General features: G+C 40.3%; 1 protein-coding gene across 3 annotated transcripts in view; it reads right to left on the bottom strand.

The window, feature by feature from the left end:
• ZNF609 (zinc finger protein 609) overlaps nucleotides 1–14,488 on the bottom strand; it is a 228,760-nt gene that overhangs the window by 57,789 nt on the left and 156,483 nt on the right. For all 3 annotated transcript variants that reach the window (XM_082617491.1, XM_082617490.1, XM_082617492.1), the window contains one exon: nucleotides 660–885. In XM_082617491.1, coding sequence (XP_082473617.1) covers nucleotides 660–885 — 226 coding nt within the window. The remainder of the gene's footprint in view (nucleotides 1–659; nucleotides 886–14,488) is intronic.

Here is a 14,488-nt window from a genome sequence, read left to right as displayed (position 1 = left end):
AAGTCTGGATGGTAGCCTTGGGCAGCAGCACCCTACAGTGAGCCAACTGCTTAGTGGATGCCTGAAAACAAGACCATGTACACAGTTCCCTGTTGCCTAGGCCTATAAAATGTGTACTAAGTGACAGATGCGTAAAGTGGCGTGGGTGGCTGGGCAATGAGGCAACCAGTGGGAAGGAGCTGGCTGCACCTCCAGGTGCTAAAAAAGGCAAGAGTTGCATATCCAATGAGCCAACACTAAGTCAACTTAGGGGTGACTGTTTTCCATTTCCTTGACTCCCACGGCTGCCCTTTTATTACTTTTTCTCTTCAAACCTGACCCAAAAGTTTTTTTATATTCATATTCTCCCATATAAAATGATAGGGAAATGGAGAGTAGAGACACAGTTTGAATTACTCCATGGCTAGCACCCATCAAATGACTGCTTGAGTACCAGGGCCAACACCATTGAATAGCTATGAAGGGGAGATAATTAATTTAAAAAACTGGCAATCTCTAGAAGCTAGGCAATTTTACAGACAAGTCTGCTATCGTCCTCTGGGTAGGTATCACCAGCAAACTATGGTCATTTGAGACTCCTAATAAATACTCGGTATTATTTATAACAATCAGCCCCCTGTTGACAGAAGCAGGTTGGGAAAGCCACACAGAGCACTTACCATCTTCTGTTTCCTGCCACACGATGCCCTCAAGGTTGACGCTTGTCCCAGGTTCGCAGGGGCCCAGGCACTCGGGCTCTGTGGCCAGAGCCACATCACATGTGTTGACCCCAACTGATCGGGTGCGAACCATGATCTGCTCACAGGGGGATGCGATGTCATTGTTGGCCGCTGGCACCAAAAGGTGCAGTGGTAGCGCTGCTGGTGTGGAGACAGGGGGCTCCATCTGTGGGGGAAGAGAAAGTGGTAGCTGAGTTACAAGGGGGTATTTATAGGAAATAACTTCTCTGTAGTTAATCTAGTCCTACATCCTTTCCTGCCGGAGTGCAGGAACATAAGGGCTTTAAATATAAGACTTTGGTCCTCCCTTTCAAGTTCTAGCTCATGACACCATTACAAATCTAAGTGGTTTAGATCAGTGCACCCGGGACTGGGAGCAGCTCTATTTCTTATTCACAATCCTCCTCATAAACTGGGCTTGGCTAAAAGTGTATTAAAAAACTTGTCTCATTTAAAAATCTCTAGTGAAAGAGAATCAGGGCCAGACTTCAATAGCAAGGGAGCACACAGATTGATGAGAAGGAAAAGGCTCAGCTTCTGAGGCACGTTCTACTGCTACCACTTTGCTTCCCTCCAATCTATCATTCAACAAATAACACATTAATCAGGTATAAAATCCAAGAATACAGGTAGGATTAAAGAAAGGGAGAAATATCCAGATCCTAGGAATGCCACTTCAGGAAGACTAGAGCTTTAATTCATCTTTGGGTAGAAGGAAATCTACTTAAAAGTTACAGGAGGGCTGGGAGCAACCTGTCGGGGGTTTCTAACCCACAGAGATTATAACAGCGATTGGTTAATGAGAATGGCCTTTTGGAGTGTGAATCTAACATCAAGTGTACATGTAAGAAACAGGAGGTACTATTACTATCCAGAAACCAATCTATAGCAGTCTATAGTCAAACACAAAAACCAGCAATCTACCTCAAAAACTAGACCCTCTCACAAGAATGCAATTACTTAGACTCCAAGAAGAAAGCAACACATCTAGAGTTAAAAGAAAAATTTTAATAAAAAGCAATAATCCCTTAATTCTTTAAACCCTAGCATTTATCAGGTTGACAAAGTACCAACTCTGGGTCAATATTGCCTACACCTTAACTAAACAGTGTCTGGAATATGCAAAGGCACTCAATACACACACTGACTGATCTTCCCTAAAGATTAAGTATGATACCAATCAGAAGACCTAGAAAATAAGAGTCAAGGATTGGGACCCTCTTTCCCTTGTGAAAGACCAGATTGAATGTAATCCTTCAACAGACCCACATTGAAAGCAAGGGACACACGCACCCATAATCCAAGCTGCTGGACAGCCCTGCAACAGAACTCTGGTTCTGAAACAGTTTACTGCATGACCACCACTCTATCTATAATCCATCTCCCTCCTGTTAAACACATACATGCGTGTGCACGCGCGCGCACACACACACACACCCCTACACCTTCCTGGCCTCGAACACTACCCTGGAAGCTGAGATCTGGGTACTGCATCCATTCTCTACAGGTAGCTCTCTGACTTCTTGGCTTACAAGTCAAGTGATGGTATTTGCAGACCGTCACTATCAGAGTTCACAGAATGCTAGAACACTGATTCTGATCAATTCTGGTCCCTGAAAAGCTGCCCAAACCTTATCCTTATCTATTTGTGGTTACATACATCCACCCTGTACTTCCCTAACTCCACCCTTTTCATAAAATGGAAGTGGAAGCCTGTCTAATGAATCTTCTGCATAATGGTAAATACCAAAAGGCATTTTTGGTCTCTTGTACTCTTGAAAATCAGGCATTTATAATCCAATTTGGCAAACTTCTTGGGATGTGGTAGATGCCTGAAAAACCCTTTAAAATTTCTAAGCACAGATTTGAAGGTGAAAACAACAGAAAAAATAAACTGGATTTCCTACTACTCCTGTGTAGTGCTGGACTCTGGCTCTAATCATTAAGCCCTCTCAGGAATGCTATAAGAAGGTGGTTCATTAACTCTCTGGAAAGAAAGTTTCCTGGAGATTTTACCCGTGAGAGTTACTAGAAAGGGGAAATCAGAGACAGAGTATACAGACCATCTTTACTCTTAGCCTCACCTCTGTTTCTTGGTTCTTTCTCTTGGGGAAGAACTAAGACAGAAGCAACTTCACAGTTAGTATGTGCATTTCCTTTGCTTAAGAGTTTGTTTCCTTTTCTATACCTTTCTTCTACTAGCAAGAGAAATTCCTGCAAAGTCCTCTTTCTTGGACAAAGAAATTGGCCTGAACCTTTCAGGTCACTCCTGTGAACTTTCTGATCGCCTCGCTTGAGCAAGTCCTATTGCCAACCCGTCCCATCGTTGAGGCAGCAATCCTAATCAGAGAAGGCGGTTAAGTCCCCAGGGAGTCACCTACACACGCTGCCATCAAGGACAGCTCTTTTCTGTAAGTGGTTTCATTTCCTGTTAGGTTATTCAGTGCTGCTGGGAGGCCAGGGAAAAGATAAGCTACTAACATCTAGACAAAGCTGAGCTCCCAATTCTATACTAACAGACCCAGAAAACAACATTTAAGATATAAGTACAAAACACCACTGTTGCATTCAAGCAGCTTGCCAAATTAAACCCCGCGGTAGAACATCTGAAGAGAAGAAACTTAGCTGAACTGATCACTAAGAATAACAGAACTAATACACACGAGGAGCTGATTAATGTGTGTATGCATCAAACCACCCTTACTGATCAGAGTTAAGTTACTAAGTAGAGTTCAGGATCTCTGTTTGTGTGAGGATGACTTTATTTAACTATCTGATTAGTTAAACGAGATTTCTGAGGGTGAGAAGAAGTGAGGAAATCCACCTATGGATGTGGAACTACTGTTCAGTTTCCTTCTACTTTGCAAAGGAAATCTAAGGAGCAGCACAATAATGTTTAATTACAGCTCTAGCTCTGCTAATTACTGTTTGGTCACACCTATAATCTACATTAAGCCATAGTGCATAATAAGCAGTTCTGTGATATTCATCTAATAACCTAGGTGGCTTTGTGGGATTTCAAATTCTACTATTCATCGGAACAAACATAGCTTCATTTAACACTCTCAGGAGAGGATAAAAATTAAAAAAGGACTCATTTTGCCATCTTTCCTGTATGCCTAGGATATAAGAGCAGGGATTGTCAAGAGACTGATGCCAGCAGGGAAACTAAGGAATAGAAATATGAAAAGTTAAGGTCATTAAGTACCTTAACAACTATGACAATGATAAAAGCTGGGCCAATTCTCAGATTCTGAAATGCTAAGAAGTGCCACCATGGCTCCTGGGGCTCACTGAAATGGGAAGGTAAACAACAAAACAAAACAAAACCTGAAAAGGGACAGAGAATTTAAAGATGGAGATCTCTGAAGTTTCCCAATATTTCATGTCCTTTATTTTTTAATGATACTTCTTTTCAATTCACCTTTAGATATTAGTCTAATAGCACCTACTAGGGATCTGAGTGTTGATAGGCAGGTGACACAAAAATGAGGGCTGGAGAGAATAAAGACAAGCCAGAGCCATTAATCTCCCCACAATAAGCAATTATACACTGACTTCAGCTGCCTCCCACACTTGAGAGGCACTAATGGAGGAAAATAATTTCAAGGCTGCAACATAATTTTAGGTGTAGAAAATGTAGTAAAGAAGTATTTGGGACAGACTCTCCCCTTCACAAATATGAGTCTGATATCTTTACCTTCACAGTCAAAAGGCAGAAAAGGAGCTGGTTTGACTGATAACTGCGGTAGCTCTAAGAAACTCCCTTTTATTCAAGAGTGAAAGGTTACTGGGGATCTTGGTTAGATGAAGGTTCACATTTATCAGGAAAGACTGTGTAGAAAGTAGAATGTCATCAAATATACTAAATACTATATTAATAAGAAGTTCTCTTTCTTCACTAATTCCAAAGATCCTTCAAGATTTTATGGTGACCCGGCATCAGCAACACTAGCAGTAATACACGATCTTGATTCATGGACAAACTAGAAGTACTTGCCGTGCTGTATTACAGTAAACTTAATTTGCTCACAAAGTTTTTATTGTGGGTTATTAAAAAAAGGTAATTAAAAAATCCCATTTATCAGTTTATTGTGTTATTTATATTTCTCTCAAATTAAAACACGGGATACAACCCTCAATTGTGTGAACTGCCTTCTGTTGATTGACAATTTGAGACAAAATAAGTTCACTGTATTCTTTTTTAATAATTCAGGATTATTTTTGCTTATTCTGAAAGATCCTTATTATGAGAGGCTGGAGGGTGGAAATCATGGAATAACTGAAGATGGAGGCAGCAATCTGAATTCTTCCTCTCCACGAAGCTCTTGTCAGAAAGCAACAGTAAATCCCCAAACAGCTTAACATTTAACTACTAGTGAAGGAGGAAATCAGTCCCTTTTCAAACACTAAGTACCTTTCCAAGTGCCTCTCCAAGGAAAAAGGAAGGAAGGGAGGAAAGAAGGGAGGGAGGGAGGGAGGAAGGAAAGGAGAGGAGTGAGGAGGGGAGAGGGGGAAAACGAGGCTTGCAGGTTTCCTGAGCTTCCAGATTTCACTTGGGCTGCTTTGAAGAAGAATTTGGTTGTAACTCTGGTTAATTTCCCAGACATTTTGTAGTAGAAGACAAGGAGGTAAAAGAGAAAAAGATGGGCCTCCCTGGTGGCGCAGTGGTTGAGAGTCCGCCTGCCGATGCAGGGGATACGGGTTCGTGCCCCGGTCTGGGAGGATCCCATATGCCGCGGAGCGGCTGGGCCCGTGAGCCATGGCCGCTGAGCCTGTGCGTCCGGAGCCTGTGCTCCGCAACGGGAGAGGCCACAACAGTGAAAGGCCCGCGTACAGCAAAAAAAAAAAAAAAAAAAAAAAAAAAAAAAAAGAGAAAAAGAAAGATGTGGTAGCTGGCACCATAGCCAAACATCAAACAGTTCTTAAAAGCTACATATTCTATTATTCAAAGAAGACTAACTTTAGCATTCAATTTTAACCAATCATCACCTGGTCAAGGTCAGCAGTGAAGGCTGTTCCAGTGTGTACTAGAAAATGCAAGTGCAGTGAACACATAATTTAAAGACTACAGATTAGCCACAGGGAGTTCTCCGAGATGATCCCTATAGAGTCTCAGGCTCAGACCCTAAAAACTCTTCTGGTAAAGAGAAGGAGATGGCAGATCAAATGATCCTAATATTCAAGCCTGTCTAAAATTCCCAATGTGTGGGACTGAGTAAATTATGCTGGAAACTGAACAAAGGAAAAAATCTCATAAGCAAAATCAATGCATAACATAAATCACATGGCAGTGTCCAATACTGTGCAAAGGTTTTTGCTGAATGAAGCATCTCTTTTGCTCTTCCAAGTCTTCTCACTCTACAGTCTCCTGCCTGCTTGAAATGCACCACATTTTCCTTCAGCAAAACTATTAACTTTGTAGCTGATGAGTAACCATAGGGACCTAAGTACTACCTACCTCTGAAACTGACTACATTTTTTTTCCACACAAGGTTGATGATCCCTCCTCCCATTCCCACATTCTTCCAAAGGAAGCACTAGAATTAGCTCTCAAGAATAAAGAATTGGAGAAAAATTCATTCTTTGGCTGCAACTACTTCCTCTCCTGAACACGCTTCTTACCTCCTTTTACATACTCATTTCCTAAAAACATCACGGCTGGAACGTGTCTTCTCTACTCCATCCTCTTTCCCCTTAAGGAAAGTAAGCACAACCAAAAGCTAAAGCCTTTCTCTGAATCATTCAGAATCACAGATGTCAAAAGAAAAGTCTCAACGTATCCTCCAACATGGATGACGAACTGTGCTTAAGAACCTAATCATCATTTGTATTGATGGTCCTATGAGAAAACACGAGCATTTTAATTGAGACATCACAAACCACATCTTGCTCTGCAGCAGTTTGGGAAGGAGAAATGGGAATGATTCTCCCTGCTTTAAGCCAGCTGTTCTTCACCTTCCAGGTCTTGGGAAACCTTTACTGATTTAAAAATTGAGAACCTTACGCAGCTTTTATTTATGTAGGCTATATCTGTTGATATTTACTGTGTTAGAATTAAGACTGAAAGATTTTGGTATGTACTAATTAATTTAAAACAACTAACAACAATTTTGAAGTGACAAAATTAGAGACACAGAGAACAGACTAGCAGTGGCCAGGGATAAGGGTTGGTGGGAGGAGGAAGGAAGATGGGTGTAGTGAGGAAAGGGCAACACAGGGATCCCTGCAGTGATTGAACTGTATCTTGACTATGTGGTAGATACCCAGACTAGACATGTGATAACATTGATAACGAAGACCCAACACAGCCAAAAAATAAATAAATAAATAAATTTTTTTTTAAAAAGAAAAAAAAAGAAAACTGGTCTCACACAGATATGTATGTCCTTTTCAGATAATTGTGGATATTCTCCTTTGATGTGACCCCAAAACGCAAAAAGTAATAGTTCTTTTTATTTTTTAATATTTATTTTATTTACTTGGCTGCATGGGGTCTTAGTTGCGGCACACTTCGTTGTGGCATGTGGGATCTTTTAGCTGTGGCACACAGGATCTTTTAGTTGCGGGATGTGGGATCTAGTTCCCTGACCAGGGATCGAACCCAGGCCCCCTGCATTGGGAAGCAGGAGTCTTAGCCACTGGACCACCAGGGAAGTCCCAATGAGTGATAGTTCTTAAAGGTTATTGACAATGTGGAATCTGAAACTTTTTGTACTCTGTTAGATTACAATCCATTGGTCTAGCTTGCACTTGGAATGTTTAAGTGCATGATTTTTTTTTTAACATCATGCATTAGTCATTTGGAAAATACTGGTTCACTGAGTTAGACAGCTCTTTCAAATGTTGACATATTCCATTAATATTGAAAAGTGTTATTTGTTAATATTGTCTCTGAGCTTATCAGAAAAGTCTTTAAAATACTGGTAAGGAGTCAAACTCATAGGGGGCGTAGATACAAATTTTCCAAAATTGTAATGTTAGCTTGAAAGCTCAAATTTTATCATTAACAACAAATAACTGTCAGTTGTTGTCCTTGAAATAATAGGCTTGTTACCAACCAGGGTTCTTGGCCTTCTCTAATCAGTAGAAATTGATAAGATGCAAGACAAGGAATTCAGGCAAGGCTTCACTGGGGCTCCTGCTGCAGCACGAGAGAGCAAAAACAAGTAGCAAGTTCCCTGGCTTGCTCACTGAGGCAGGGTGAGCTGGTTCTTTATATGGGGTAATGGTAGGGGTGGGTCCAGGGGTTGGGCCAGAGGGGTAGTTTAGGTGGTTTGTCCACCACTTTGGTGGTGGTGTGTGCAGGGGGCATGCACAATATCTTGCTTTTGCTCCTGGTACCCTGTTTTTTTCTCTTGGCTCTTCAGAAGTGGCAGTTGAGTTTTTGGTCTTTTTGTATCTTGTTGTCCATCATTTGCCCCAACTGGGTATGCAGGAAGCTATTTTTAGTCCCATAGAGTTTCTTGGTATTTTGTTGCTGGAGGAGACAGGTGCAAGCACTGCAGCAAAGGGTCCCTGGTCCCAGCCTGTCTCAGGCTTATTTCATTCATTTTCAAGAAAATGTGTGCCAAATACCCAAGTCTGAATAACTATAATTTGTTAGTTCTTCTCTCAAGTAAAAATGGCATTTCATGAAAAAACTGGCTAGTTCAGCTTGCAACTCAATTGCACAAGCACTGCTCCTAGACACACAGGATGCAGAAGAAGGGCTTTATGTGTACTTCCCATTGTGCTACATAGCATGTAAAATGACATGTACTCAAAGGTCAAGATTTAATAAGCTAATAATCGTTGCTGCTTTACTAAAGATATTTTAAGGTGAAACTAGCTACGTAAAAATGTTTACCTTTTACTGTGAGGGCACAGCAGTTAAGAATGTTATGGCTACTAGTACAATTCGGTGCCACTGATTTGACTCCTGCCAAGATGTCAGCCATTTTAACTACCATTGCTTTTGCACCATCAGTGCAAATGTCAACGGAGTGAAAAAGGCAAGTAATGTCTTAGTATTATTATGAAACTAGTTTTGACCTGGCAGGGCCTCTGAAAAGGCCTCAGAGATACTTAGGGGTCTGAGTGCTATATTTTGAGAATTAATCAAGTTTCATGTTCTGGGATTGCGTAAGTGATCAGCTTCTCCAGAGGCATATGCCATCTGATTCCTATACAAAACTGGGATTCTGGTAGCAAGGAAGTTGAGGGAGGCTGCCTGTTCAGTAGGCAAACAACAGTGTCTGCCGCAACAGGGCAGTTTGGAAAGACAGTGAAGGAAAAAGAGACACAAAGGCAGGGAAAATTATTAGCAAGAGTGGAGTAGGAAAGACAGCTCCGAAGATCCAGACTAAGGATTTTTTAAGTAAGGGATGTTCACAAGTTAGGTATTAATAAATTTCAGCAATTGAGTAATGAGTATTTTAAAAATATGGGAGAATAAAGCGCTCAGTTAATTGTTTCTAAAACGGACAAAAGAATGATGGTCATTAACTACTAATAAAATTGATCCTTACCCTTGTGGGCGGAGGGGGAATCACTCTCTCTAGTGCCTATTTGTTCTCAAATTGGTAAGCATAAGACTCTCTGAAATTGTAATTTAGTAGTTCAGAAATTAAACATGGCTTATCTTAAAGAAATTTTAAAATGGGCCCCTTAATTAACCAGAAGCCATCATTTCCTACAGAAGTCTTCCTTGGCTTTGCTACTTAAGCTAAAGGTACAGAGCTAAAACTTCAAAGTGGTATGAAGGGTGTTGTACAGTCTGAGTTAACTCCTAATTATGGACACCTTAGCACTACTGAACCAAGCGGGAAATGGCCATCTGCTTAGATATGCTTCAATGCCCAAGTGTCTCCTAGGTGACTTTGTGTTCTATAATATAAGGTCCCAGAATATCAACTGATTCTGTATAACTTCCACATAAGACCTACAGATTTGACAGGAAACAATGGGTGATTCCAATGAGAGGTCATTCTGTCTAAACAAAGCACCTTAAGCAGCAAAGCTATTTGGGTTCCTAGAGAGCATGTGCAAGACAAAATTATAAAATCACATCATAGTGTGGAAAAACCTTCAAGATCATCTAACTAACCTAACCACTCAAGGGTGAAATCTTTACTATGATAGGTAGTCATAAAACCCCTATTTGGGGACTTTCCTGGTGGCACAGTGGTTAAGACTCTGTGCTCCCAATGCAGGGGGCCAGGGTTCGATCCCTAGTCAGGGAACTAGATCCCACATGCATGCTGCAACTAAGAGTTCACATGCCACAACTAAGGAGCCCGCCTGCCGCAACTAAGACCTAGCGCAACCAAATAAGCAAATAAATAAATATTTTAAAAATAAATAAAAAATAAAAATAGGGCTTCCCTGGTGGCACAGTGGTTAAGAATCTGCCTGCTAGTACAGGAGACACGGGTTCGAGCCTTGGTCCAGGAGGATCCCACATGCCGCGGAGCAACTAAGCCCGTGTGCCACAACTACCGAAGCCTGTGCACCTGGAGGCCATGCTCTGCAACGAGAAGTCACGCTCTACAACAAGAGAAGCCACCGCAATGAGAAGCCTGTGCACCACAATGAAGCGTAGCCGCAGCTCGCCACAAGTAGAGAAAAGCTTGCGCAAGCAACGAAGACCCAATGCAGCCAAAAATAAATATATAAACACATAAGTTTAAAAAAAATAATAAAATGAAAATAAAACCCCTATCTGAACTTTATCCACCCCGCCCCAACCCTGTGGTGAGAAAATAACCCTTACTTTACTGGGTGGCTTAAAAGATTAAATTCTTTAACGTATGTCAAGGGCCTAGCAATATGTCTACAGTATTCTGGCTATCTTAAATGGTAGCCATTATTAGTTATTCTAAGAGTCAAGTCACTCTTGAAAGCTCATACTGAATTTCATAGCCATTAAAACTCCCTAGATCTTTTCTGCTCAAACTTTGAAAACATTCTCTTCCACCTCTGACCCCCACCCAGAACCACCAGTTTCCTCTCCCAGAAGCAATCAACCCAATGCATATGTATTTGCTTGTTTATATGTACCTTCCCTTCATTCTTTTTACACAAATGACAGTGTACTACATACACTGTTCTGTACCTTATTTCTTCATGTAATAAAAATGGAGGTAACTGTTTTAAACTTTAAATGCTCATCATCCTAAAAGACAGACTGGATGAAATCTCAGCTCTGTAAAAACATCAGGGGTACCTATATTTCATAAGGTCACTGTAGCAATTAACTGAATATGAAGTGCTTAGTGTATAGTGCCCAAGACACAGTAAAAGTTCAATAAATATTAGCCAATAACAATAATGATGATAATAATAGTAATAACAACAATATCTTACAATTTAATTCTATCTTTCAGTCTTTTATGACATTGTCAATCTCTATTCAGACATTCAGTACTTGAACTGTCCATCTGCAGTGGTTCATTCTAGTATAGTTTTGACTTCATTATGTCTTCCCTTCTTCTGGTAGAGGAATTTCTCTTTCCTGTGGGAAATCCATTCCCCCAACTTCATTCCACTATAGGAGTGGGCCCAACTCTACTCAGACTACATGGAATAGGTTCTCCACAGGCTACAGAGATTCTTTCTTCCCCTGGGCCCTTAAGCTGGAAGGACTAATTAAACCTGGAACTGCTAGTGGCCATTTTCCCTAACACTTGAGAAGGCTTGTCTAAGAATAAAGCCAATTCAGGGGAAAGTAGAATAGAAATGAGCAAAGATAGAATCCCAAAGACATTATTTGAGCCCCTGCCGGAAACTAATAAACTCCACTGGTGAGAACTTACAAATTCCTTGTTTGCTTAAACTAGCTTGAGCCAGGTTTCCATCACAACTGAAAAAGTCCTGACCACTATATATCACCCACAAATTTATATGCATACTTTCTATTTAGTCACAAGTTATAATGAAAATGTTGAACAGGACTGGATCAATGGCAGAGTCTTGTGGTATACTAACCTAGCGAACATCTAGTGATCAATACTCTTTAAATATAGCTCTTCAGCCAACTATAAAGTCACCCAACTGCATCACCATCCAGTCCACATTTCACTGACATTTCATCAAGAATATCATAAAAGCCTTTTTCAAATATCTTGAAGAAATCAAGGCACTCCAATCTACTCCCCCAAAAAACTCTATTGGGAAAAGAGAAAAAGTTTATAGAGTGTCATGTTTTAGAACTTAATTTGGTTTCTAATAAGCATTATTTTTCCGGATTCCTTTCTTCATTCAGAAACATTAAATACTTACTATAATCTAAGTACTATATTATGGCAAGTGATGAATCTTAATATGATCTCTGTCCCTAGGTCTGGGCAGGTAAACAAATGTGAACAAGTAATTAAAGAAATATCATAAAGGATGTAAAAGAAGTACAAAGGTGGCAAAATCACTTGTGTACACCTGGGAGAGAGGCAGCTGACGTTTCAGCTGAGTCTTAGAAATAAGTTCAACAGGAAGATAAGGAAAATTAGGTTATTTTAGTCAGATGTAATACCAAATACATGGCCTGAGAGGGAACCACAATAGTTTGGCATGGAGGGAACGGTCAAGTGGTGGGAGATTACATGTCATGCTAAAGAAGGTCACTGTGGAGTTTTAAGCAGGAAAGTGATATGATCCAATAAGGATTTTTTTTTTTTTTTTTTTTTTTTTTTTTGCGGTACACGGGCCTCTCACTGTTGTGGCCTCTCCCGTTGCGGAGCACCAGCTCCGGACGCGCAGGCTCAGCGGGCATGGCTCACGGGCCTAGCTGCTCCATGGCATGTGGGATCTTCCCGGACCGGGGCACGAACCCGTGTCCCCTGCATTGGCAGGCGGACAACCTGCGCCACCAGGGAAGTCCCAATAAGGTTTATAAATGATAGAAGCAAACTTCAATTACTGCTTACTGTGTGTGTGTGTCAAGCACTTTTCAAAGCATTTTATATGTATTCCTCAAAATAACCCTCTGAGGTAATTAACATTGTATCTCCTTTTAAAGATGAATATACTAAAGCTATATGGGCTAGGTAAGTTGGCCAAGGTCATATAGCTACCAAGTGATAAAACTGGGATTCAAACTCAGGCAATTTGGCTCTAGAACCCATGCAATAATAAAGAAGTAAGAACCCAAACTGAATGGTGTCACAAGAAGTCAAGGGAAAATGAAGTTTCAAGAAGAAAATGGGCTGCTGTTATGCAAGCTGAAATTGCAGGAAAGGGTAAGGCACAGAAGCTAAATTGCACTGAGTAAGGGAAAGCATCAAGAGGTGAAGGAAAGATAATCAGAAGTTATTGTGTGTCTACTGTGCACCAGAGTTATCTCAGTAAATCTCCTACACTCCTATGAAGCAGATAATGCTTTGTTTGATAGAAAATAAACAAAGCCCCATGAAGGTTAATTGATTTGTCCATAATGACCAGTTACTAAGTGGCAGGGCCAGGATTTGAACCAAGGTATGCCTAACTCTAAAGCTTGTGCTCTTTTCCATTATACATGCTACTCCAAAAAACCTTCGGCATGACCAGGAGGAAGAGTGCAAGTACTTCACAAACTATTTGTTTAACATTTTGTTCTAGGACTTCGCTTAACTTCAGTGTTATGTTTGATGGTCTACAGTTTTGAAAATTTGGACATTTGCCTGTCTGCACTCTTATGGTTCTCTCCCATCTACCAGGATTCCCTAGACAAAAGGATCTCTGACTACATGTGCAAACTCTTTCAATATTTTCCAATGTGATTAATTTGGATTTAGACACTTGAACTCTGTCAAAAATTGAGGTGCTTTGTCAAAGAGGAAAGGAGGTGGTTGCTGTTTAGAATTTGGTAAAGCAAACTCATCTTTTATAATAAGAACAAAGGTTGTTCAAGAGTTTTTAATCTGTTTTTTAGATCTGAATTTGCACATTTGTTTTGGTAAATCCTTGGTTTCATACAATGATTTTTTTGCTTCAAGTGGCATCATAATATGGTTCTGATTTTCCAGTACAAATATCCTTTGAAGTGGAACTGAAACACCTATCATAATGCAGTTAAGCCTTGCTAAACTATGTTTCACTTTTCAACAATTCCTTAGCTTAGCTCTTCTAATATAGACCAACAAAAGTGAAAATACCAAATAACAACACTATATGAAATTTAGAATTTTGTACAACGTACTTAACATACAGGGCTCACAAAATCTTATAGAAATTGAGAAGGGCACTTCATCTTTCAAGGGCCAGTAAAGTTAAGCTTCCTAAATAGAGTAACGTAGAAAGGCATCAGAGCATTCAATATTGGAAAAAACTCTGGCCTTAAAAATCTCTCACCAAGGTAGAGCATTAGGCAAACCCAACAATGTAAATAAGAGTTGCTATATTCTAGGTAACAGATTTTTACAGCCTTCATTACGAAACATGGTCCTTATTGTAATACAAATCCATTCAACAGTGTAATAAAATGAAGAACTCTATAAGGCTCAGAAAAAACAGATATCCTGTATTTGTAGAGTCAACACAAAGTTTATATCCTAGCTTGCAAAACTTCATTTTATATTAGGAGACAACTGTTAAACAAATAATCATAACAGAGGTGAACAGAGGGCTGCAAGTACCCTGCCCAGGGAGTGACTGCCAAGAGGCAACAGGGAAGACTTCATAGTGGAGTGGACCTAAAGGAGTTTCCCAAGAAAAGAATAGAAAGCATACTCCACTTGCACAGCAAAGGAAACCATACACAAAAGGAAAAGACAATCTACAGACTGGGGGAAAATATTTGCAAATGATGTAATGAC

This window comes from Mesoplodon mirus (genome assembly GCF_964341445.2).
Source record: "Mesoplodon mirus genome assembly, chromosome: 4".
NCBI classification, from domain to species: Eukaryota; Metazoa; Chordata; class Mammalia; order Artiodactyla; family Ziphiidae; genus Mesoplodon; species Mesoplodon mirus.
Note: the sequence above shows the minus strand (reverse complement) of the source record. Positions and strands in the feature narration are given on the sequence as shown.